The following is a 24,585-nucleotide window of genomic DNA, read 5'->3' as shown; positions in this document are numbered from 1 at the left end:
GGTAAACCACTATTGGTCTAGATTTAGAGGTACGTGAATGCTTTAACATGGTGTTACTTTGTAATTTATTACTATTTTATTGTGTTGCTATATTTGTGAATATTTATTACTAGATATAAAAAAACACCTATGTTAATCCTTCCTTTTGAAGACAACTTGCTGTTGCAAACTACTGCTAATGAGTTCCCTGAACTTCTGGTTCTGGTACGCGTGAAGCTGTGTAGCTGTTCTGTAACAGCAGACCTGGTTGTTGTTATCCCCTTTGCAGCTAGCTCGACTTGACGCAACTATAACCTCTGCTTATGCTAAGCAGTTTAATTAGGTGTATTGCCTTCAGTGTTCCCTATTGACGTTTCTCTGTGCAAAGGGAGAGTGTTGAGATACTGCATTTTCCAGGAGAAGACAACGTCAGACACCTCAGTCGTGCCACAAGAGAGCCGAGACAGAGTGTTTGTACAGGAAAGGGCTCATAGGCATTAGCAGTGAGGAACCTGTTCCCTGACAAATATAAGGCCCGTGGACCAGGATGTATGGCACAAAGCAGAGGACAGAATAAGCAAAACGCTGTAAGAGGGGTCTAGGGAGGAGAAGGGGGCATGTACGGCAGGGCAGCTGTGGTGCCAGTGTCACCCGTAGCTGTGAGGTGCCAGGGTGAGCAGTGAACTGGCACAGACCGAGGTGTTAAACCTTGCAAGCACCCGCCGAGCCATGCCAGCCGTGCTGTGCCGAGCAGTGCTGGGGTGCCAGGGGGCTTCATCCACAGAGTCACTTGTTCAGCGGTGTAGGAGGTCCTGGCCTTGAAGCAGCAGAAGAGACCCTTGAAGCAGTGCTTGTTGGCAACGTCAGGTTACATGTTGCTCTTCTTGTGTGCTTCCCCATCACAAACGGAGCTGACATTGGCATAGCCTGCACTAATTGTGACTAATAACGAGGCACCAAGTGAGCTGAGAACACCTTACCTATGGCGCTCATCCCCAGGGGCTGGCTGGCTGCTGAGGTGCCCTCCAGCATGCCTCTGCAGTCACGGCTGCAATTTGAACACCGTGTCCCTTCGCGTTTACCATGGTCTCTGCCTTCCAGGAGCACATCTGCCTGGGACTGGCATATTTGCAATGATACTTAACCTGAAGCCTTATTCAATGCTACCTTAGAAAACTGTTCTTTGACTTGGATCCTGGAACTATCTGCTGGGGAAACACTCACGTCTCCCTGTGATGGTGCCTGATTATAACAGACTAAAAAAGATAATAATTTAGTTGTCTGAAAATGGTGTGGTATTACTCTGCCCATTTATCTTCCAGAAGCCTTTCTGCTCTGTGCCTCTCAAAATAGACCTCTGCAGTGGAACCGATCTGTGTGCAAAAGCAAGCTGACTGGATTCATGATGCTGCTGGGTGGAAATACACGACTAATCTATTGTGTCAAATTTGCAGGCTGTAGTTCATTTCTAAAACCAAGTCTTAAGAAGAGAACAAGCTTTTTTGCTCTGAAAATAAACATAACAGTGAAGTCCTGGTTCTCTGTGGTCATTTGGCCATTCCCGCATGCTTCTGTTGAGGAGCTCCCATCAGCTGGGAGCTCCTCAAACTTGGTGTGCTGGGGGAGAAGTGAATTGAGGGGCTTCCCACTCCTCCTTCTCTGGATCTCTGGAGAGCAGCTTGGGTATCTAGCAGCCACGCAGGTCCTAGTAACGCTCTGACTCGTGTTTTGGCAGGAAGTCAAAAATAAGAGGTGGTGATTCTTGCAGGGAGCTAACGTGTGGGCAGGCTGGCCATCTAGTGCTGCACAGTTTGAAAACTGTTGTTGTGTGATGCATCCTCCTTCTATCCAAAAACGCTTTTAGGAACACTCAACCTTTGGAGATATGAAGTACAGTTGAGTTTCAGAGGAATTTTTGTTCTGTGTTTCAAAGCTGGAGTCCCTGTCCTTCTGAACTGTCTGTAATTTGCTTTCTCTTGTTCTTAACTTATGTTTTTTTCCTCCCTCTGTCCACAGACATTGTAGCTACCTAACTCTTGAAGTGACTTCCTCAGACACTTTCAGGCATAGGCTCTCCATGGTGCACATCACAAAATTGCAATCTAATTCTTGCAAATTAAAATGCAATTAAACAAACCTGTTCTTCCACTGTAAAACAGGGAGGAAGGGAGCCTTTTCCTTCTGCCCTTCCCTCTCCTGCCTCTCTCTTGCCCTGTTGCACAAATCAGCAAGTTCTTCCTGGAACGTAGGAGGATGCTGAAGCACACCTTCATTGTGTTCATCAAGAAGCAGATGCACGCAGCCCTACTTACGCTGGTGTTGTGCAGCTTTCTTGGCAGGAGGCTGCTGTTAACACTCATCAGTGATTAAAAACAAAAGCGTAAGAACTGGATGTCTGAGGAGTTACTGGGGCAACTGGAATGGCCATGAGAGGAACAACTTTCCATCAAGAGTGTGCAAGGAAATAAAGACAAAGGCATTACACTCTGTGTCAGGGATGTGTATATAGGTGTTTGCTCACAAGTCTGAAAACCGTGGTGGAAAGTAGACCTCTTTGTATTTATCTGAGTGATATTGGAAGAAAAGGGCTGAAACATCATTCTGATACCATGAGACCACTGTGTGGAGAAGATCAGATGATCTTGCCTTTTTGTTAGCAATTAGCACAAGCTGCAAAGCATATGAGCTGGTAGGAATCACGGATGTCAGCTCTCCAGGCATCTGCTAAGAAAGGAATATATGAAGTTGAATGGCCTATGAGTTTGAGTGCTGTGAGGAGCACCTTTTGATGGAAAGTGATGAGTACAGAGGCCCTTCAGAATAGGTTTCATAGTCGTGTGGAAGTAACTAGCTGGAAATTTAGGTGTGAGGCATGCAGCCTGTGAGATGAATTTAAGAGGAGCTGCAGGTAGGCTGGAGGACAAGAACAGAAATCAAATAGTCTTGTCAAGCTGAGGATACGGTTTAAAATTGACTTCTGTTCAATGGGTGCAGATACCTATTGAACAGCAGGTCTAATAAATACTCAACTGCAGAATGGCAAACAATAGACTTGGTAGTGCTTTCATGGAGGGGAAAAAGTGGTTAGAGGAGATCACAGGTTGAGCATCGTTCAATGGTGGCATGCTATTCTGAGAAGAGCTTGCAAAATGAATGAAATTGTGCAGGACCATTCCTTCAGCATTACTATGTCGTGTCTGATCTTTGGGCACTGTAATTCAGGACAGGCATGTTAAGTGCTGTGTCTGGAAAACGCTAAATATCTTCTGTAAGAAATACCAGATGATTAAGCAGTGGAAGACAGGACAGTTATGTCCTTCTTGAACCCTTGTAACAAGCTTCGCCTCTGTCAGTCTTCAGAGGAAGGAAACAATTTGTTCCTTTCCCGCAGTAGGTAAGAAAATAGTCATAGGTTTAAATTCCAGTATGAAAGTTTCAGGCTAGGTGGCAGGAGAGCAAAGCACTTGAAGATTGCCTGGAGCAAGCAGTGGAGCCTTCATCACCAGCACTGGTAAGGACAGGTTACTCAAACTTCTGTCAGAGTGATGGGAGTGTAAACGGTCCGTCCTTGGTGGACAAGCTGGGCTAGATTTCGGTTAGGCTGTCTTTCAGGAAACACGAGGCTGTCCTTCCAGCTGACTGCAGGCATAGTCCTTCACAAGCAATCTCAGTCTTGTTAGCAGCTGTTCCCCTGTGTCTCTGGGAGTCTTACAGGCTTTTCTTTTCTCTTTTTATAATTAAGAAGGCTTTCTTTCAGGAAGATTACATAATCAATTTTTTCATTCATTGATTCTTCCTATTAATTGCCTAAACAAGTGCTCTGTCAACTCTAGTTTTATTCCATTTTGTATTTAAATGACTTGGCAGATTCTGTTACATCTACCTGTGTTCTTTCAACAGAAGGAAGGAGGCCTAATTATGTTATTTCAAGAGCAATATACAGAAATATAACCTATAATTCAGTCTGCCTTCTGAGTACTAATCAGAGTGGAAGGGAAAATAGTCTGAAGATTAAAAAAAATTGAAATCTTCAGGAATTAACTGGGGTGTCTTAACTGTGTCCTAGACGCCTCCTGGCTGTGGTGTGCTGGGCACACTGAGCCCATGTTGATGGTGCAGGTGTGAGTGCCTGTCTCAGCTGACCATCCTTTCCAGTCTGAAGAGGAAGCTTTGGATGAAGATGTACTGATGTAAGATGTGACGAATGGTGCGAGATACTGACTGGGCGAGGACTGTGCCCAGCATGGCAGTGCTGGTGGGAGTACTGGACACGTTTACTGTTTCCCACTTGACTGGCCTCAGCCTTCGGTCCTGCAAAGCCTGGCCCATTTCAGCCTGACAGCTTCCAGGCATCCCCGGTGCCGCTGGCCATGCAGCACTGCTCTGTTGAAGTACCTTGCTGAGAGCTTTACATCATGGCCTTTTTTGTGCTTTGAATGAATTAAGAAACTACTGAAATGCTGCCAGAAGCCTGCCTGACTTTTAGACTCCCTGCTTGTTCTTTGGCTGTTGAAAGCATTACGATTGTCTGGCTTGAAGCTCGCATGTTGTCACTTCTCATGCACAGACTGTCTTGCTTCTGCATCAATTCAAGGCCATGTCCCTACTCCTCATGCCATTAGTGCACACCACTGTAAACACGTGCACAGCAGCTGCGAGTTGGACGTTGCCTGTTTGTGTCGTAGTCGACAAGCCCTTCCTGCTAATAGCAGAGCTGGCCAGAACCTTGTAGCATTTAAGGAGGGTTTTCTCGTGAGCTCTGTCTCCATCCCCACATCTCTCAGGTTTCAGTTAGCTCTGGGTGCCTCTCCAACAACAAGGTCACTACGTAAAGCTGGACAACTCTTGTTAACTGGCTGCGTCACATTCCGGAGAGGGTAAAAAAGATTTACTTGGTTAAAAGCACCTGAGCAGAGCAGGAAGCTGCACATATATGTGGGTTTGGTTAGGTGAGTTTTTCATGCCTTGAGGCTCCTTGTGTGCATGTTGTGTGGGCTGTGTGCTACTGCCCTCCTCTCTGCTGTCTTTCTGACCTCTCTGCCATTTCTTCCTTATGTCTGTATCCCTCCTTTGCCACCACCTCCATCACCTTAACACCAGTCCTGTGCCTCCAATGCCTCCCTGCGAGGGGCTTGCGGCCACACCGGGATCTCCCAGTGGGGCATAGCCCCCTTTTCCTGGCCACCCTCTTCTTTCATCTTGGAGTGGTGAGTTTCTAGTGTCGGTGCTCCCAGGGAAGGTGAATGCGTAGGTGCTGGAGATGTTACTGCTCTCAGCTGCATGTTGGAGCTTCAGAAAACTCTGAAGTTGTTTGACATTTAGCTGTGCAGATGGATGGGAGAGCTGAAGCCTTTGATATCGTGGTTTTTCCTTTTTCTTATTTTCCAAAACCTGATCACCAACATCTGATTTTTTTGTTGTGTCTTGATAGGTTCTTTTATTAACTGGGTACAGTTAATAAATATAGAAGGTGACATTAAAACTGACTGCTTATGCAGAACACTGCAGTACAGAAGGTTTTTTCCCCACTGGTTATGCTCCACACAGTATTGACCTATGAGACTGAATTGTCTGATTTCCATTGTCTCTGTGTACAGCAGCATATAGATGGGAATTTTTGGCTTTTTTTCTTGTGCCTGGTCTTTGGTGGCTTCTCTAAATTTTGTGCCTTTTTTCAGCATTAAAAATCCCTAAGTGATAAGTATTGCACTGCATTGAGTAGGGACTTTGGGAGGGAAATTCCTGATCTTTTGCAAGGCAATTCTGTTGCAAGGGAAGCAAGGGACTTCAAAAACGTTAATTAAACATGCACGTCTTCTAAAAGATCCAAAGTAATTGAGAGCTGAGAACAAAATGTGAGTTAATGGTATCTCTGGGTCGGGCTCTGAGACTTAGAAGTCTGATGCTGCAAAGCTTGTCTCTAGAGACAGGGCAGGAAAAGCTGGTGCCTATTTAGTGCTCTGACAAGAGAGAGATCCTACAGGAACTGGAATGGGCGGTATCTTTTTACACAGGTTTTTTTTTGTCTTGGGGGGGTATAGCTCTGCCTAAAAATACATTTTAAATCCATTACATTAATGGCTCAGCTGCTGTTCCTTTATTTCAGCTATAAAGGCTAAACATTCTTTGTGTATGTACTTTCTAAGAGTATGGATTCCTGGTGTGCTGTGTCATTGTGTGAGTGTCTCCCAGGAGTCACCACAGTGGTGGTTTGATGTGCTCTGTGTTGTGGGCTGTGCTGCTCCGTGGGGAGGCTTTGGGGGTGCTCCCACATGCCGGGGGAGGCTGGGTGGGCGCTGTGGGGGCTGCGCTCGGACCCTGGTGTGGGCGCCTGGGGTGGGCGACCCACCCATGACCCGTGTGCGGAGACTGCGGAATGAGGATGACCTACAATAGCCATTTTCTGTGCCAGTACTTCAGGCAAGTAGTTAATTTATGGGATGTGTGAGTCTCTTGTAATTTGAGCAGTTAAGTTTTTTCAAAGTAGATATTTTATAGTTGATGGTAAGAGTCCTTTGTGTGAAATTACCCGTCTTCTGTGTCTGCGAATGTCGTGGTTTATTACACCTTCCTTCTGAAATGTTGTTAAAATTCTGACTTTCTCTGCAGCCTTAATTACTGCCCATTGAAACCTCTCTGATCGAGAGCGAATGGAGAGGGATGGAGGGGATGACTCACTGAAAGTGCTTCAGAGGTTGTGGAAGGCATCAGGTCACTTCAGTACATTAAATATAAACAAGTCGAAAGATCAGAGTTACTTAAAAGTAGAGAATGGATAAACTTCTGAGAGTGTTAGGAGACACTAAATATTCAAGCAAATAATTGAAATGGCTTTTTCCTGCACGGGGGTTAGAATGAGAATGAGAAGGGAAGGCACTTGACAAAGCACACTAGTCTTTGCTTTCTGCAGAAATAATGGATCTAAATAGTAAAGGTGAGCTAATTCCTGGGCACGGGCACTGCTGGAACCGAATGTGGACCGCTCACGGGCCAGGGTGCGAAGGTGCACGGAGTGGACTTTCTGTACTTACAATGCTTGAAGATCACAGTGATGGAAAACATTGCCTTTTTTATTACCATACGCTGCCTAAAATCAGGTGGAGCGATTCTGTGATATCTGGCATGCCTAACGTGTGGCTGTTACCATCGTGTGTCACAGGCGTGACCTGCTTGCCCCCTGCCTCACACGTTGGGCTGTCCACAACTGCTGGTGTAATGTTTAAAAAAAAAAAGTTTAGAAAACCAACCAACCAAAAAAAACAAACAAGTAGGGAGTGATTTCTGATAAAAAAGGAAAGCAAGAAAAAGACTTCAGAAATCTCATGAAAGGACTTGGCCCTGCCTTCTGCCTGGAAATATTTTTTGAGTCCAGATTTTTTTTAGAACTTGAAAAATTATTTTTTTTCCTTACAAAATAGATTACTGGAATTAGGGAGTTTTAACCCGCATCCCACAAGGTTCCAATTATAAAAGACTTACCTTAGGGATATGTCTGATCATTTTTGATCTAAGGTGCATGAGCACATAATTCCTAATACACTGGAGATTGTTGCTTAATTGAGGAATTAGCGATGCCAGAAGAGAGCTTTCTTTGGGGCCACGCAAGTGTGACCAAATAGGGTTTCAGGATCTCAGCCAGAAGCATCAGAGTTGCTAATGGCTTTGGGGGTGTTTTCTAAGTGGCGTGTGAGACTCGAGACACTTAGCCTGATTGCTCTGTCCTTCGGCCAGCCACGGCACTGCTGGATTACCTTAGAGGGATGCCAGTAACTGATCTGTGACCTCTGTTACTAATACATGGGGGAATGCTCCTGTGACCCCAGTGTTTCAAAAGCGTTGACTCATCTTTTCTGATTATTGATGCAAAAATCAATTTAAATAAGTTGTTGGGGTTTTTTTCTGTGATAGGTGAATGGCTGCAGCTTCTTTCCATCTTGCTTTTGTTGTCTTCATGCAGTTTGCCTCATCTCCATACTGGAAGCAGATTAAGGGACTGGAACTTCTAATGGCTTTTACAATGAGTCACAGTTGCATGTTGAGACTCTTTAGAAGATTTTTACACTTTCTCACTAGCACATAGGATGAGAATTTGTCTCTGGATTAGTTACACAGTCAAGTTCAAGCATAATAGTTTTCCTCTCAGAAGAGTTTTAGGAGCTTATATTGAACCTATATCTTAGTGTGTCTGTGCTGAAACCTTCATGATCCCTTCTCAGCTCTCATCTTTAGGAATTTCTTTCATCTCATATTACACGGCCAACTTCCATATTTTTTTCTTTTTGGGGAGGTGGAGAGAGACTAGATAGGCTCCCTTGCTCCTGCCCTCAAATCAAAAATCCTCTTCATGTATATCTCCTTTTTTCTGAAGTGTACGGGTATTTGTATAAAACGTGCTTCAGTTGCATGTTGCTGCTGGTAACAGGGTGGGAGGCTTCATACTGGTGTACTAGTCCCAAATGCCAGCAACAGCAAACCTTGCCACAGGTGACCGAAGTCATGGACATAACAATATACGCTGTTGTGTGGCTTCCCAGCTGTGGTGCAGCCTTTTAGAAGAGAGAAAACAAATGTATTACAGAATCACAGAATGTTAGGGATTGGAAGGGACCTCGAAAGATCATCTAGTCCAATCCCCCTGCCGGAGCAGGATTACCTAGACCATATCACACAGGAACACGCCCAGGCGGGTTTTGAATGTCTCCAGAGAAGGAGACTCCACAACCTCTCTGGGCAGCCTGTTCCAGTGTTCAGTTACCCTCACTGTAAAGAAGTTTTTCCTCATATTTATGTGGAACCTCCTGTGTTCCAGCTTGCACCCATTGCCCCTTGTCCTGTCAAGGGATGTCACTGAGAAGAGCCTGGCTCCATCCTCTTGACACTTGCCCTTTACATATTTATAAACATTAATGAGGTCACCCCCCAGTCTCCTCTAAGCTAAAGAGACCCAGCTCCCTCAGCCTCTCCGCATAAGGGAGATGTTCCACGCCCTTAATCATCTTCGTGGCTCTGCGCTGGACTCTCTCTAGCAGTTCCCTGTCCTTCTTGAACTGAGGGGCCCAGAACTGGACACAGTATTCCAGATGCGGCCTCACCAGGGCAGAGTAGATTAGGTGGAGTGCATCTAATCAAATCATCTAGCTGCCAAATCCAGAGAACAGTGAAGTCTGTAGCTTAATAAAATTAATAAATAAAGGTCTAAGCAGTGTCACCTGGTACTGTTTGCAATATATCTGCTGGTAACATTCAAGGAGACAACCTGGTGGTTGTTACCTAGAAGATACTGGAGCGAGTATTTGGTGGTGACACGGACAGCTCTTCTCTCTGCCCGCTCGCGGCCTCGTTTCCCCCAGATCAGTGCATGCGATCTGGCTCCGCTCTCAGAGCTGCATGAGCTGATCCGGGGGAAACGAGGCTGCGAGTGGGCAGAGAGAAGAGCTGTCCCTGTCCGAGTGGCACGGCACTCATGGTGGTGCAGTGCCATGAGCATCCTGCTGTGGGAAGAGCCCGGAGTGAGGGCGGTGCAGGGGATGCTGCTGCCAGCAGCAGCAGGGACTAGCAGGGTAAACTTTGCCTGCTGTAATGAGGCAAGTTTTAAATGAAATGGTTCGGTAATTGCAGTTTACTTTTTTTATCTCAAAACACGTTTCCAGTGAAAGCAATGGTGGCTCTTTTTATCTACAGATGTAGAAACTTCAAAATTAACGCATCGGTACCCTTTTATTAAATATACTTGATTTCTCTGGAGGAAAGACTGATCCGATCTCTTGAAAATCTTTGTCAATGTGACTGCTACCCTTAATTAGTTTGAATAGATCTGCAGGAAATGTAGCTATCACTATAGTCTTCATTTTAATATAAAAATTGAACTTCATTACTTGACGCTTGTTCCAACAAATTATTTGGTTTAAGGGCTGGGACCCCAGCTGTTTAACTGTAACAGTTAAAACGTCTTAAGTGTTTTATATAATTTGCTAATTCACTAAAACTTTCTAAAATCCTTTCATTTTCAGGGTTGCACACAGAAGTATATTGTGAAGAACTACTTCTACTACTACTTGTTCAAGTTTTCAGCTGCTTTGGGAGAAGAGATTTTTTATATCACTTTCCTTCCGTTTACCTACTGGAACATAGATCACTCTGTGTCTAGAAGGATGGTAATTATTTGGTCTGTAAGTATTTCTGTGACTTATTTAAACCTGCACTTGTTAATTCTGTAATGGTAGCAAATGAGTATTTAAGAGTAAGAATAACCCTTCAAACAAACAAAATACCTTCAAACAAAAAAAAAGCCAACGTTATTTATGTGTGTAACTCACGTGTTGAGGAAGCAGAGGCATTGCGATGTTTGAGAGAGGAGGTGAGAGGCATTAGCTGACGCAGGGTGTCTGTTCATCTCCGTTACGTCTTGCACTGACTTACTTTTTTCAGCTCAATAACTGATTGAGCTCCTGATAGGGTTTGCACAGAACGGTTGGGAACACACTTCCTTCCTGATGTGTCATGGTATTTTAAGGATCATTTTTCTACTTCAGTAAATCTTTCTCTCACCTCAATTTCTTCTGCATAACCTGTTCATGTAGTTCTGGCTCAGGTGAAATCAGTATAAATCAAATAGGAAGGGGATGCGCAGGTGTCAGTTGAATAAACAGGGTGCTTCTGCAGTCACTTGAAGGGAAAAAAAAAATCAGATTCTCTGTTGAAGGTTACGACTTAAAAGCATTGATTTTTGTTAATACCACAGCATTCTCAAATTAACAGTCTTCAGCATCACTTCAGCCTTCACAAAATTATATATTTCCATTCTGGCACTGAAAGCCAGTAGATAACCATGCACTTTAACCTGGGTTGTTTTGCAGCTGCCATTGCTCATCTTGGTATCGATCAGATCTTTGCTGCCCAAATAAGACCATTGTAGAACAAAGGAGGGAGGCAGGAAGCATCTCTGGCAGATGACAGGCCCTGGGGCTTTAGCTGTCAATCTACATTGATTTAAGAAATTGAAGCTTGGTAAAAACTTGGGTGTGATATCTAGCTTTGTTTCTTTACAGTGAAGCTTCTCCTTGACTTAGTCAATTCTGGTTAATAATATTCTGTCTTTCATCCAAATAATATGATGAGAAATAATAACAACAATTTGAATTGGGTTATACCCTTCAAATGCACCCGGTCTTGGGCAGAAGGCATCGGTTGTTCTGTGCCAGTAACCCCAGTCAATACATTTTATAAAGAGAACATGAAAAATAACTTGCAGATGAACTTTAGAAGTGGGTGGGAACTGTATAATTAGAGCTGGGTTTTGGCCAGGAGTACACCTACTGCTTCTGGAAATGTGCCACAGAAGATGCTAATTGGTAGTCACTGCCTTCTGGTTTTGCATATTTCTCAAAAAATGACTCTTTAGAGCTCCTCAGATGCTTTTCTGCAGACTTGCCTTGCCTTTGTCTTGCACGGAGTCTATCTGAGTACTGGCCAGATCCAGGCTGACTTAATTAGAGTATTCAAGCATGTGATATTATGATTATTATCTTTTTTCCAGTTACTGAGGGAGTTGTGGAGTTGCATTTTATATGGAAAAGGGGAAAAGGAGATGCTGTTTTAAATACAGAGACTTGTGACAATCTGTAGTTTTAAAAACATTTTAATTACATGTAATTGTGAAATGGCTAAAAATGTCTGTGCAGGCTATGTGTTACTGTCACGGCGCTCAGCTGGGTGGCTCATGGGCTGCAAGCGGGCTGTGAACAGGGATCGGCGTTCATGGTGCTATAAGGGGTGTCGGTCTGTCCTAGACACCTCGGTCATGTACACAACAGCAGAATCGGCTTGGCTGCGTGGGAGATGCCAAGGTGCTCAATGGGACAAAGCGGTGCTTTTAACTTACGGGAAGGTTTTTGGTGGTAGCACTGGAAGGACGGATGCCCGTCTGGTGATGTGGTGGGGAGCAGCAGTGCTGATCTGCGGGCTACCTGCCATTCAGAGTTTAAAGAAATGCTTCTGCATGGGTGACGATGTGGGGCTGAGAACAGCCGTGTTAGATAAAAGTAAAATTCCAGGTAGCCCGAGAGTCTCGGACAACAGCTGCCAGTAGAAGGCTGGGAAGAGCACTAAGGGGCAAGCACAGCACCCAGGCACGGTCTGCAGAAGGCTGTTATCCAGCTGGGGGGAAGGGAGTTGGTATCGAATGGAAAGTCCTAAGGAGAAGGAAGTGGTAGTTCCCTTGTAACATCGTTTGGGATGAGGAGAGCTTGTAGTGAAGCTGTTCAGCAGGGAGAGAGTCAGTGGACCAGCATTGGCCTTTTTTGAGCCTGGTGCAAAGCACATGGGTATGCTGGGAACACACGCTGGTGGAACATGGGCAGCAGGGATGGTTGTGATGAGGGGGTCAGTATGGGAGGAGTGGGCTTGCCCTTGGGCAGTGGAGAAACAGAAGTGTGGTGCTTTGTTTTGTGCTATTGGGTACTTAAACCCGTGAGTTTCTGCTGCAAGTTGGAAATGACAGAGTTGGTGTCCCAGGATGAATCAGGGCAGCTTCCTCCCTTAAAAATTAAAGCAGTATTAATGCTGTTTACAAGGCCTTCCTGCCATCTTATCTGTAACAGCTTACGCAGAGCCAGTCACCCACATTTGAGAAAGATACATTCGAACTGGAGCAGGGCCAGGGATGATCAGGGAACATGCTATTTTCTGAGCAGAGTCTGAAAGCTTAGATAAGTCCCTGACAAAATGAAGCTGGAGAGAATGGAGCTGGCTGTAAACACCAGGGGAAGGAAGGAGCTGCTTAAAATAAAAGTATAGTCATGAGAAGAAATGTGCATAAGACAGTCTTAAATAAGCTAAGTTGAAGCCAAAGGTTGTGAAATAGCTTTAGAGAGGGAGAAGGGCAGGAAGAAAAATTATGAAGAGAGTTTATTTCAGCAGCAGCAGAGGAGTGGTCTTGGTGCCCTGGGATGTCTTCTCCAGTCCTCGGTCCCCAAAACCGGCTGCTCATGTTTTTCTGTTTAGCTGTATGGCTCTGGGAAACCCTGGCTGTAGCCACATCCAGATGCTTTGGGAGCTTAAAACAGCACATTGTTCTTCCATGGTGCCTTTCCTTCAAAGATTCACAGTATTGATGTAGGCTTTGCCTTTCCGTTTACAGATAGACGAGGGAAATAACTGCCTGAAACCGAGCAAGATGCTGGGTCAGTGCTGAAGGTACCCCGGTGTCTTTGCGTCCCTTCTTCAGCTCTTTGAAGTAAACGCTCTTGATTCTGCACAGACGAGGCTTTGATGCCTGTGACTTGCTACTTCAACCAGGAAGTGCAGAGATGAAAAATAACTTCACATGACCCAGCCCCCAAGTGTACTTTAAATTTACTGCACATCTTGGCTCGAGAAGTGAAAGTTCAGTTTGTTTTTTTTAATCTCTGCATCCCTTCGGGGTTGAAAGCTTTATTTTGGTGTGGAATTTCAGCCTGGAAAAAAATAGTTAACAGTTTTTGCTTGCCATTCAGCACGCTTGGAAACTTTTTGTTATTTTTTTCAGGGTGCGTGGATGTAAAATGTACCCACATCTCTTTTAAGCCTGTAAAACTTTAATTTGTGCAATATAAATAAGAGCTGGCCAGCGTGGACTTCGTCGGGGCAGGTGTGGAAGCTGCCGGTGTGTGAGAGCGATAAGCTGCTGACTCAAGTGACGGCAGCATCCCCGAAGGAAGGCAGAGTTGGGGTGACTGGTGGTGCCGGGCAGGCGTCAGGCAGGCTGCGGGTGTCCCCCAGGCCCCCCGAGCGGTGCTGGGCACCGGCATCCTCGGCCAGGCTGAGAAGGTCCTTGGGTCTGACTCCGTGGCAATTTAGTTTCCCACCTTGCTTTTCAGAGGAACAGCCTTCCCAGGGCTGTCGGCAGTTGGTTACTTGGGAATTGAGCTCTGGCTGTCGGGTAACCAGGAGTTTAATAACCCACAGGAATTTACCTGCAGTCACGATGCCATTGCTGTGCTGTGATTGCATCCCTGGATGCTGCTTTGAAAACTCGCTTTGCAGCGAGCTTTGGGTTTAGTGATTCTTCTGTTTGTTAGGTTTTGTGCGTTTGCAACATTTCACCCAAACATTTTTGTGCATTTGCAACAATTCACCAAAACATTTTTGTGCTTTTGCAACATTTCATCAAAACAAACTTGGAACAGCTGACAAACACAGTCACTCAAAAGTCAAACTCTGAAGCACAATGTATTACTCTGCGTAAGAACGTGGAAGACTATATTCAGGCGTGTAAGTAACTACAAGATGCCAGAATACAAAAAGAAATGGTCCATAAAAGAAAATTCCATGTGTAAGATGATAAAGTGTTTATCGAAAGAGGATTTTGTACGTGCTGGTAGCTGCACTCTACCCTTGAAGAAAAAGTGCCAGTGAAGCTCTCATAACTGAGACACTGAATTAAGGTAAACCCTGTGTATCTGATGTCAGTTCAAGACTGCTGAATTTCAGTCAGAATAATTTAAGGTGAAGTTTGAATCGGAAGCATTTTGTATTTCACTACAACTACAAGTGGTAACAGCTTCCCAGTTTTAGGTGTTAGATGATAAACCAGATCAATGTGACAGTAGTTTTTCCTGCTACCAGGAGACTGTGCCTGCAAATTTATCTTATTTAAACCCACCACATCTTAGAGTTTTGGCTGAAGGCTTCTTTTAAAGACAGAGTGGAGGTCCTAGGATGTTGGTCAGTTATACTTCTGGAGGCATGAGGCTCTCTTGGTCTTGTTCTGGTTTTGTTTTTCTGAAGTCTGGCTTGAGACAGCCAAAGTCCTCCCTCCTATATATATATTTTTTTTTTTTAAGAAGCTGTCTATGCTGTCCCCTCCCTCCTGTTCCCTGCTGCACCTTGCCATGACATGCATGCTGTGCTGCCACTCGCCCCTCAGCGTGGCACTGCTCGTGCTGGGCTGGAGCCTGGCCTCGTGGATGTGCTGCTCACGTCATGGGTGGGACAACTCAAATAAGTGTTTGAGCATCCCGCCAGCTCAGTGCAACCTTGAACATCCCATTGCACCTGACCGAATCCTCGACAAATACTGTGTAAAGTTCCTGCACAGCTAACACAAGATTGATGTGTTTTCTGGAGAACAAAAACCACTCTGGAGATGGCAGGTCCTCGGGCTTTCCTAGCCAGCCACCCCCTCTCGTGAGGTGTGGGTGCCCCAGGGGGGGTGCCCAGCCTCGTGGTCCCTGTTGGCTTCCAGGTGGCTCGGGGAGGCGATGGGGAGCAGGATGCAGTCAGGGAGTGGCTTAGGGCCCCCGGGCTGGGGGTGCCTGGGGCTCCTCTGCTTGGCGGGGCTTCCTCCACCTGGGCTTCTGCTGGGGCAGAAGGCCAGCAGTGCTGCTCAGCAGCTTTCGTGGTATGTTTTCCTGAAGCCAAACCTTAGTTCTTGTCATCGACTTGGGGGCAGCAGGCGTATCTCCAGGAGAACATACTCTTCCTCGCCCTGCTCCTCTTTCTCTGTGAGCCAAGTGATGCTCGAGGGGCACAGTCGCAGCTGTTATCTGCTGCAGTGTTTATCTGCTCACATAAGCCTTAGTCAGGGGATGCTGAGAGCAGAAGCTGTGGACAGGGCAGACTGGATGCTTGGTTTAAATTCTGTTTGGTGAATCAAAGTCACGTCTGCCTTGACAACCATGAATAGTCTTTGCTTCTGCTTGACTAATCTCCTGCAAATGCCAGTTTATTAATAGTGCATCCTTATTTTTTCCCCTCTTTCCAGTGTTCCCGATGTGCCCTGTCACTCTGTCCCAGTGGTTATGATAAAAAAAAAAGCAACATAATTTTCAAACTGTAAATTTCCTTTCTGGGAAGATGACAAATACTATTGCAGTCCAGGATTTCTAGAGCCAGGTTATAGAATTTCTATTTTGGAGCCAAAACAGCAGATTCAAAGTCAGGCTGCCACACTGTGTGTCTCAGGGAAGAAGTTGACAGTGCTATTTGACCCCATGTCTTCTCTAGAATTTCATCTTGTCCTTTTAGTAGATCAATAGCGCAGATACGAGCGCTGCAAAATCAGAAGCTGAAAATAAATATGTTCTGGTTCACCTTTGTTAGCTGAAATATTACATAGTGCAAAAAGAATTGCTCCTCCTGACCTTCACATGCCCGTGGGACGGTTGAGTGTGTCCATCCCTGTGCAGAGGTTGTGGCAGAGGAGGGATGATGGAGGATGTGCCACATGCAGCACACCTGCAGCACTGGTCCTGCTTCCTAAAACCTGCCAGACTCAGGGTCTGGGCAGCTGCTGGGGAAATGTTCCAGAGGGGAAACGGCACCTTGAGGCACCAGTCCTGTGCCTCTGCACAGAGAGCTGGCTCGGCTGTGTTTGTCTGTGTGCCTTCGTATGTGTCTGCACCGTGGTGGTAAATCCATGTGGAGCTCTCTTGCTTCCTGCAACAGAAGAGCTGCCTACAGAGACAGCAAGAGTAGTGGGGGGAAGCCATTGGAAGTGCTAGGCCACACATGCACGTGAGCAAAACCACTCCTTAAATTACTGAAGCAATACTGGAGTTATGCAAGTGTCAAGGAGCCAAATCACTTTATGGGACTCTGATGCCCACAGGGAGGGGAGCAGCCCCTCACCCCAGAGGGAACTACCGCAGATGTTGGGACAAATGCAGAACAGCAGCATCAAGAGCCATAACAGAGCACTCTAGGTAGGCAAAAAATGTCAGCAACATAGGAAAAAAGCAAACAGAACAATAAAGTAAGAAGAAATTACTTGCTTCAAGGTTTCTCTTCTTTGCCATACCTCCAAGCCAGCATATGGTGTCTGCTCTCTCAGTGTTCAAGGGCCTGTCCCCTCTTCTCTCCATGACCATGTGAAGACTTTGGGAATGAGTTTTATTTAAGTCTTAGGTGAGTATGGTTTGAGCGTAGCCCCTCCTTCCTCCCTATGTCTTCCCAGCCCTTGTGAAGCAAGTGGAGCTGGGTGAACCCCGGGGTATCACCCTTACCAGTTTGTGCCTGGTACACTTGCAGGGGTATTGCCCTCCATAAAACCACGTGCACAGCACCCAGATAAGCTGAAGGCAAAGGTTGGTGCTTCAGAGGGCAGTGCCTAGTCTGAACGTGTTCTGGGCTCCCCTAGATATTTTATGGAGGTTGTCTCACTTCTCATTACTGTACATGTCTATACAATATGTGGTTTTAAAAAATATAAGGGTCAGAATTTAATCTGGAAGGAAGATGTTGTGAGGATGCCTGGTATTTTTGCTTACCCGTAGCACCTCCAGCATTCAGCCTGTTTTTCACTGTCAGAGGAGTCCCAGCATAGCCTTCATTTCAAAGGTGACTCATTTCCCTTTCTGCAATGCTCTTACGTACTACTGCTAATAATACTGCTACAAGTGGAAGTCATTATTATAGAGGACTGCTGATAAACTGGCTCATCCTACCTTGCCTGTCAGATGGTATCACAAATGGTAGCCTCAATGTTTTATCTTCTGTTGGAGAGAGTAGTTTTGCTTTCAAACCTGGAATTTAATTAACTTCCAAAGACGTGCCTGCATCCATATGGAAACTGGTGGCATTACCCAAATAAACTCATGCAGTAGTTCCTTTAGGATGCTTGTTCCTGGAGCCTTTGTTTGCTGTGAGCAGTCAGGGCAGGGTGCTTGCCGGCTGCCCTATGCCCTGTATATCAGCGTGAAGCAGGAGCAGCCAGGCGTGCTGCAGGTTGGGCTGATAACAAGGCAGCGATGTGATTCGTGGGATGAAGGATGCAAAGGCACCAGCAGTCACTTTTCCGGGCTCCGGTGCTGGCTGTAAGCCTAGCACTCCCCACGGCATGCCCTTTTCTGTAGTGAGGGGGATGAAGGAACGACACGTTTTTGGCTTTTTCCTGGTTCTGATCTGTGAATCCCGAATCCTGACGTCTGTCTTTTAATGTGAACCATTTTTTAAATGGCTGGTGGGAGAGAGAGGGGTGCAATGGGGCTGGTGGCAACTGTGGCAGCGGATGATCGTGTTGCTGTTCTGGCATATGGCTCACACCAGCACGGGGAGGATGTTATTTTAAGACCCCTCCTTTGCTAGTGGAAGTGTGAGAAGCAGAACAGCCAGCCGTCACACACAGCAGCTGAGCTTTCATGGCAGATGTCAGTTAACCTGATTTTTGTATTTAAAAAAAAAAAGGTTTGGTTTGTACAGCGTGTTTTGCGTGTGTCTGTCTGCACTATCCAAAGGAAGGATAGGGGCAATAGAAAGCAAATACATTCTCCAGGGACAGCCTCGGTGACTTTTGTTCACGTCCTTCTCACTGTGGATGCTGAGAGCCCCTTGCCTTTGGGAAGGGGGTGCTGGGGAGCAGAGGATGTCAGCACGGTAGGTGTCCTGAGCGCTGCTGGATGGGCTGCACCTCTCAGGGATGCTGGCCAGCTCTGCCTCTTGCCTCTGCTTCCCAGTGCTACGCTTGCAGTGACCTGGGAATACAACATCTTCCCCCAAAAATCATTGCATCGCAGTGCTCAGGTAGCTAATTAATGGAGCCCTTGCTTAAACCTCAGGTGCCCCAAGCAGGGCACAAAAGCCCTTTGTTGTGGCGGAGTTAGGCAGGAGAACTGGTACTTCACGTTGCTTGTCCAGTTTTCTCTCTGCTGGCTCCCCAGGGATGCCAAGGTTGTTATTTGGTAACTGTGATGGTGGTGGGCTCCTGCAGCACCTCGTGTGGTGGGTGGAGCGGGAGCTGCTGGGAACAGGGGAGCTGGTGCTGCTCTCGGAGAGCTGCCTGGCGCCGGGAGGGACGCGGCTGGGCAAGGCGGTGATTGGAAGGTGGTGGTAGAAAAATTTCTCTTATACCTGTTTGCTTTGCAGCAGAGGGGTTGTGAGGGGTAGGAAGGAAACTTAAACTTCTCTAGCGTGGGGTGGGAGGCAGCTGTCCATCTCGCACCATCCCGTATTGCTGCATCTCCTCAGCAAACCCTCCTTTTGGTCCCACTTGTGATCAGGTTACAACACGGTGCAGCAAAACCGCTGCTTCCTTTGCCGATGGGGATAATGGAAACCCCTTTAATAATTCAGGGGATAAATCCTGTGCTTGGGGTGGTGGATTTTGCAGGAAAAAACACAGAAATAGAGGTGGTTCTCGAGTGGGCTGAGTGGGGGTTGCCCGTGGTGACTGACAGCCCTGTGGCCTCTCCTCTCCCCAGATCGTGATGTACATAGGCCAGGTCTCCAAGGACATCCTGAAGTGGCCTCGGCCCCTCTCACCACCTGTCGTCAAGCTGGAAATGAGGACGGATGCCGAGTACGGGATGCCTTCCACCCACGCCATGGCAGCTACCGCCATCTCCTTCTCCTTTCTCATTGCAACAGTGAACCAGTACAAGGTAAGGGGTACAAAAAGAAAACAAAACAAACAAACAAAAAAAAACAAAAAAAAAACCCAAAAGAAAAGCATGTGTCTGCTTCCAGCAAGCTACAGACAACTAGCAAATCCTAAACTGTTGCCCCTTCCGGAGGAGCTCTGTATTTCTTTTCACAGGCGTGTGTTTTTCCCTGATGTTACCCGTAGCTGGCTGATAATAGACACAAGAAGTTTAGCAGAAATCTCCTTCCTTTAGCCCGACCCCGGCTCGGAGCCGCGGGCGGGCTGTGCTGCCCTGCCGGGGTGGGGTGGGCTCGCTGTGCTTTCGCACGCGGGGTGACCGGAGGGAGCCGCGGTGCTGCTGCGGAAGATGCCCGGTGCTCGCCCCGTGCCCGCCCCTTACCTGCCAAGCCAACGCTGCACGTTGGGAAGCGCCGGCTCCCAGGGAAGCCAAAGGCGCTCTGTGTCGCCTGGTTTTTGTATGATGCAGGAAAAGCATCCTTGGAAATGCCCCGGCTCTGCCCTGTGTTAGACTAACAGCGTACAACACGACTCGGGAGCCTGTTTGTCAGAGAAGTAACAGCAGTTTCACTGCACTGGAGCTGTAGGCTGCTTGGGGACATCTCGTAGTTATTTTCACCAAACCTTCAGCCTTTTATCTTTCTAAAAGATTTATTTCCTGGAAACTCGTTTCTCCACGATGATTATTTTAGTTTCATTTTATGAATCCAAACATGTGTTTCCTGTACTCTAGCAATAGTAACTTCCTGGCTGTATTGTATTTAAGTGTGTTTCTCAGCCTTCTCAAGTGTATATTGAAGATAAACCCATGTAACCAAGAAGGCTGGCATTATGGCCAGGGGGGTCTCGCTGTCAGAGTGTCCCTGGGTGTCCTCCCCATGGTGCCAGCATGTGAGCAGGGACAAAAGGTCCCTTTATCACCTGTTTGATGGACGGTGCTGTGTCCTGGGGCTCATAGAAACAAAGATTCACAGAATGTTAGGGATTGGAAGGGACCTCGAAAGATCATCTAGATCTCTGAATTACACTGAGATCTCTGAATTAATTTAACTTCCAGAGTGATCCGGTCCCAGCTGTGAAGCAGTGGGCTTTGCTCCTGCCCAGGGATGGGTGAGCAGGTCAGTGGTGCCCAAAGCTGCGCCACCAGCCTCCTGCTCCCTGGTAATTGTACGGTAACTGGTCGGAGCGCTTGGCAGTGGGATGGGGACGGGGAGGAGGAGCCATAAGTTGGGATGTTTGTCAGCCCTGGAAGGCCAGACCCGTCCCATGCATCAGATCTGCCAAAACGTTGTGGTCAGCTGCACTTTCTCCTCCTCGATCGATAAGCTGCCAGTGGGACACGCAGCTCTTCAGGGGCTGTCTTGTACTTCTTGGAAACTGCCATGAAACAATAAAGCTGCTATAAAATAATTAAATGATTTAATTGCCTCTATTAAGAAGGAAATATCTACCAGTACATTATGCTGCTGTCTTCTAAAGCTGCCCGAGTCATCAATTACTGATCTGGACTAGCTCCCAGGCTGCCTGCAGAGGGGGGAATAAAGTGGGCGTAAATTCTCCGATGGCTCAGGGAAGGGAGGGAGAAATAGCGTTTTATGAACTGGGAGTGACATCTGCAGCTGAGTCTGAGTTCTTTGTTTTGGGGGCTGGAGTATGCTGGGGGAAGGGGTCAGAAGCGAGTTATGCTTAAAATTTCCACAGCAGCATTTTTGCGCTGACCTATGGCCACCCTGGCCAGCCGTCAGCCTCGCGGCAGTAGATGGAGACGTTGTGTCAAATCGGGTGAATTAATTTCATTTATTTATATTTTGGATAGGGTTATTTTTTTTCAGAAAAAATATCCTTTATGGAACTGAGAGGAGCCCACCAGCTCACTTGGTTTCAGGATTTGAATGAGTGGATTAAGGGCTAATAAGTTAAGCTTATTCTTCACCAAATGTGTGGTGTTTTTTTCCTTTTTAAAAGTTGACTTATTTCAACACTTCTGTCCCTGTTTGTAGGCAACTCAGAGAGGGAATTAAGCGAAACTAGCTTCATAAGCAGATGATTAAACCTTAAGCGTCACAGGGAAGAGCGGTCCTGACTGCTGTAATAGCTGGGCTGCGGTTTCAGCCCAGCCATTGATTTTCCCCTCCCCGCTGCTGGTCGAGGACTATTGATCACGCCCTGGTCGGGCTCTGCGGCTCCCACGCTCCCCTCGGGTGGTCTGAAGCTGCAGTTCCATCTTGGGCATCGCTCCTACAACACACTGTGCCTTTTTTCCTTAAGGTCTTTAGCACTAACATGGATTTTGCAGGTGGATGTTGGGAAAAACTCTGCAAATACCATCTGTTTCCCAGGTTTCTCCATGCTAAGACTTCGCCAAAGTGGGCACCACAGATAGGGAACTGCCCTTGCAGCAGGATGGCACGTTGGCCGATGGGAGGGCTTGTCTGGGACACGTTAATCTCTTTGGGAAGGTACAGCTCAGGAGCTGCTTCCCAACGCAAGATCCTTATGTCAGTCTGCTGCTTGGATGTTTTATTTCAGATATATACTGATGTGGATAACTCCATGTATTTTTATTTTTTTTTCTCCTTTTCACAGTATCCATTCGAACTAGGCCTGGCAGCAGCGTTTGTGTTTTCGATGTTGGTGTGTCTGAGCAGGCTCTACACGGGGATGCACACTGTTCTGGTAAGGATGCCCCGCACCCGTCGTGCCTCTAGCTCCGCTTACCTACAGCGATTCCCATCGCCCGCCCTTCAAGCGATGTGCATCCTGCCTTGGCTGTGCCACTGCAGGAGTACTACAGGAGTCACACCACTAAATTTCAGGCTGTACATTCAACGGCGGCTGTGAGGAAACCCTCAGGCTAGTGCTATTTCAGTCTGCAGGGGTATTATTTGTGCTGGTCGGGAAGCAGCAGCGCACGTGGGTTGAGGAGCCGGGTGAGGTTGGTGTGGCAGCTGAACGGTAGTTCTCTGTTTTGAAATTTTAATTGCCAGGAATGCACGTGGGCAACTGACGGTGCTCCTTAGCTGAGGCTTTTGTGCAATAGTATCACTGTTGTCAGCGAGCAATATTCCGGGCTGGTTTAGCCTGGGAGTGCCAGGGAAGGAATAGCAGGTCGGTGAGTCACGCTGGCAGCCAGGGTGAGGGGAGGAGGGTAAAACGTGACCAGTGAGCTCTGCTGCTGGGGGACGGGCAACAGCAAGTCTTGTGTGACCCGTCAGGGACGTGGCACTTAAAAAAATATTATGGCAAGCTTCTCATTTCCAGCTGGTAGCAAATGCATTCTCAAAGAACTGAGATGCACAAATAATTCATCCAAAAATAATCATAAACTATTGGTGACTTTATGTGACAGACTTGTTGGGCACAGTTGTTTAGAGATGTCATCCCTGCTTGAAGAACAGATTTCAGTGTGACTTTGGTTAGGCAGTAGCTGGTTCCTTTCTGATGAGAGGAAGCATTATTGTTTTGTCACATATAATGGTCAGAGGGGTGGTCCAGCTTCCCAAGTGTGGATAAAAACTCCCAGCTACTTCCCCACGGGAATGTGATATACATTGTTTGTTGGTTGCATATGCATAAATCACAGCAATGCATAAATAATCAATGCATAAATAATTGTATTTTTTTACTAAGTAATAATTATGTTTGTTGTAATAGAGGAGGCTTGATGACTGTAAGAAAGGGAGCCCTTATGAGATTAAGGTTATCTATAAAATATAGCTTGACCTTCCCTTCCAGGCCTAGTGGATCAAAACAATATCTTAAATGGAAGCAGGAGACACCCTTTCTGGGCTAGTGACCTTAAGTCAATCGGGAAAAATTCTTCACATACTTCCCTTGCTAGTCCATTGTAATGAAAGACTCCTCTAAATTTAGATGGGTTTTAGGGTGAAGGAGAAAAACTCCTTTGTGCATTTGACAAGATAAAAAAGGGCTTTAAAATAAAAAAAAAAAGCTCCTTAGTCTGTGAGCGCTGCTGCCTTGCAAAAGGGCAAACGTACTTCGGCGGGGTCTTCATCCCATGCGTGCCAAGGATGGGGACGGAGCTGGGGAAACGTCTGACCATCACAACTGCCCAAATCCAACCCCTCTCTCTGCGGTGCTGTCCATCCCACCTGCAGTGACAAGTTCTTCTCGGGGAAGAAGTGCCGTTCAGAGCCATTTGCCCCACTTCAAGGGCCGGGTCCCACCCTGAGCTGCCAGAGCGACTGCCGCCCCGCCCACCAGTTGCGTGGGGACCCGAGATGCTGCGGGGCCGAGGCACAGCGGCCGCTCAGCCCAGCCACCAGCCCAACAGCCTCCGCCTGATGGATTTTTAACTGAGATCTTAATAGAAAGTGAATACCAATAGGGTATAATTATGTATTAAGTGATCATAATTTTTTAGTAAAGCAAATGAACAGGTAAAATATATCCACCAAATTAATACAACTGATTTTTTCCCATTTGAGGAACCAGAGAAGGAGCGGCAAGGTGGTTGGTCCGTGGTTTGATACAGCTGTAGCTGAAGCTCCGGTGCAGGGGTTCATCTTCTGTAATCTCAGCTCTAAAAATCGGTCTGTATTTCAGCATTGCTGGTGTTGCTTTTGGATCAGGAGCGGCCTCAAAAAGCACACGCATGTCAGTAGAAGACATGTTACAATTAGAGCCCTTCTGGAGGTGCCCTGAGCTGGTATGACAGCTATCTGCATCATCAGCCATATCTGAGTGAATACTGTGGTTAGGGAAAAGGCAATAAACACCCATTGCCTGGGCTGTTACCCAGAGAGAGGGATGGAAGCAGCGCACCTGCACTGCTGAGAGAGGATTTAGTTACAACAACCCACCTTTGCCACCGCGACACGAGAATATCCCACGTTTGTGGAGAAGCAGGGGAAAGGCAGGGTCCTTCCTCTTGGGTCTTCAATGACGGAGTCTGAGGAGCTGGCAAAGAGGGAATCTGGAGTTACCTGGAAAGGGCAAAGCGAAAATTTGGACACATTTTGAAGCAGAGAACCTGTAACATTTTAGGGGTTGTTTTTAAAAATTCCTTTATAATTGTAGGTTTGGCGAGAGGCTAATCTGTTTACACAGGGAGACGGGCAAGTATGTGCTTCCTGGGAGCACTAACAGCATCTCTACTGCCAGGAAAAGCTAAGGTCCTGCTTTGGGGTGTACAGTAGGGAGAGAGTCCAGAAAAGCAGTTTTTCTCATAGAAATCAGAGCAATCCCTCCTCTTCCCATCTTCTCCTTAGTTTAACCGGCTGGAGGCGGGG

At 46.7% G+C, this 24,585-nt stretch overlaps 1 protein-coding gene across 1 annotated transcript in view; it reads left to right on the top strand.

Moving 5' to 3' along the window:
- Positions 1-24,585, top strand: part of SGPP2 (sphingosine-1-phosphate phosphatase 2) — a 32,093-nt gene that overhangs the window by 4,730 nt on the left and 2,778 nt on the right. Inside the window, exons 2-4 of the mRNA XM_068407026.1 lie at positions 9,990-10,148; positions 19,155-19,334; positions 21,920-22,009. Coding sequence (XP_068263127.1) covers positions 9,990-10,148; positions 19,155-19,334; positions 21,920-22,009 — 429 coding nt within the window. The remainder of the gene's footprint in view (positions 1-9,989; positions 10,149-19,154; positions 19,335-21,919; positions 22,010-24,585) is intronic.

Source organism: Nyctibius grandis, chromosome 8 (genome assembly GCF_013368605.1).
Source record: "Nyctibius grandis isolate bNycGra1 chromosome 8, bNycGra1.pri, whole genome shotgun sequence".
Taxonomy (NCBI): Eukaryota; Metazoa; Chordata; class Aves; order Nyctibiiformes; family Nyctibiidae; genus Nyctibius; species Nyctibius grandis.
This window is presented reverse-complemented; position numbering and strand designations above follow the sequence as displayed.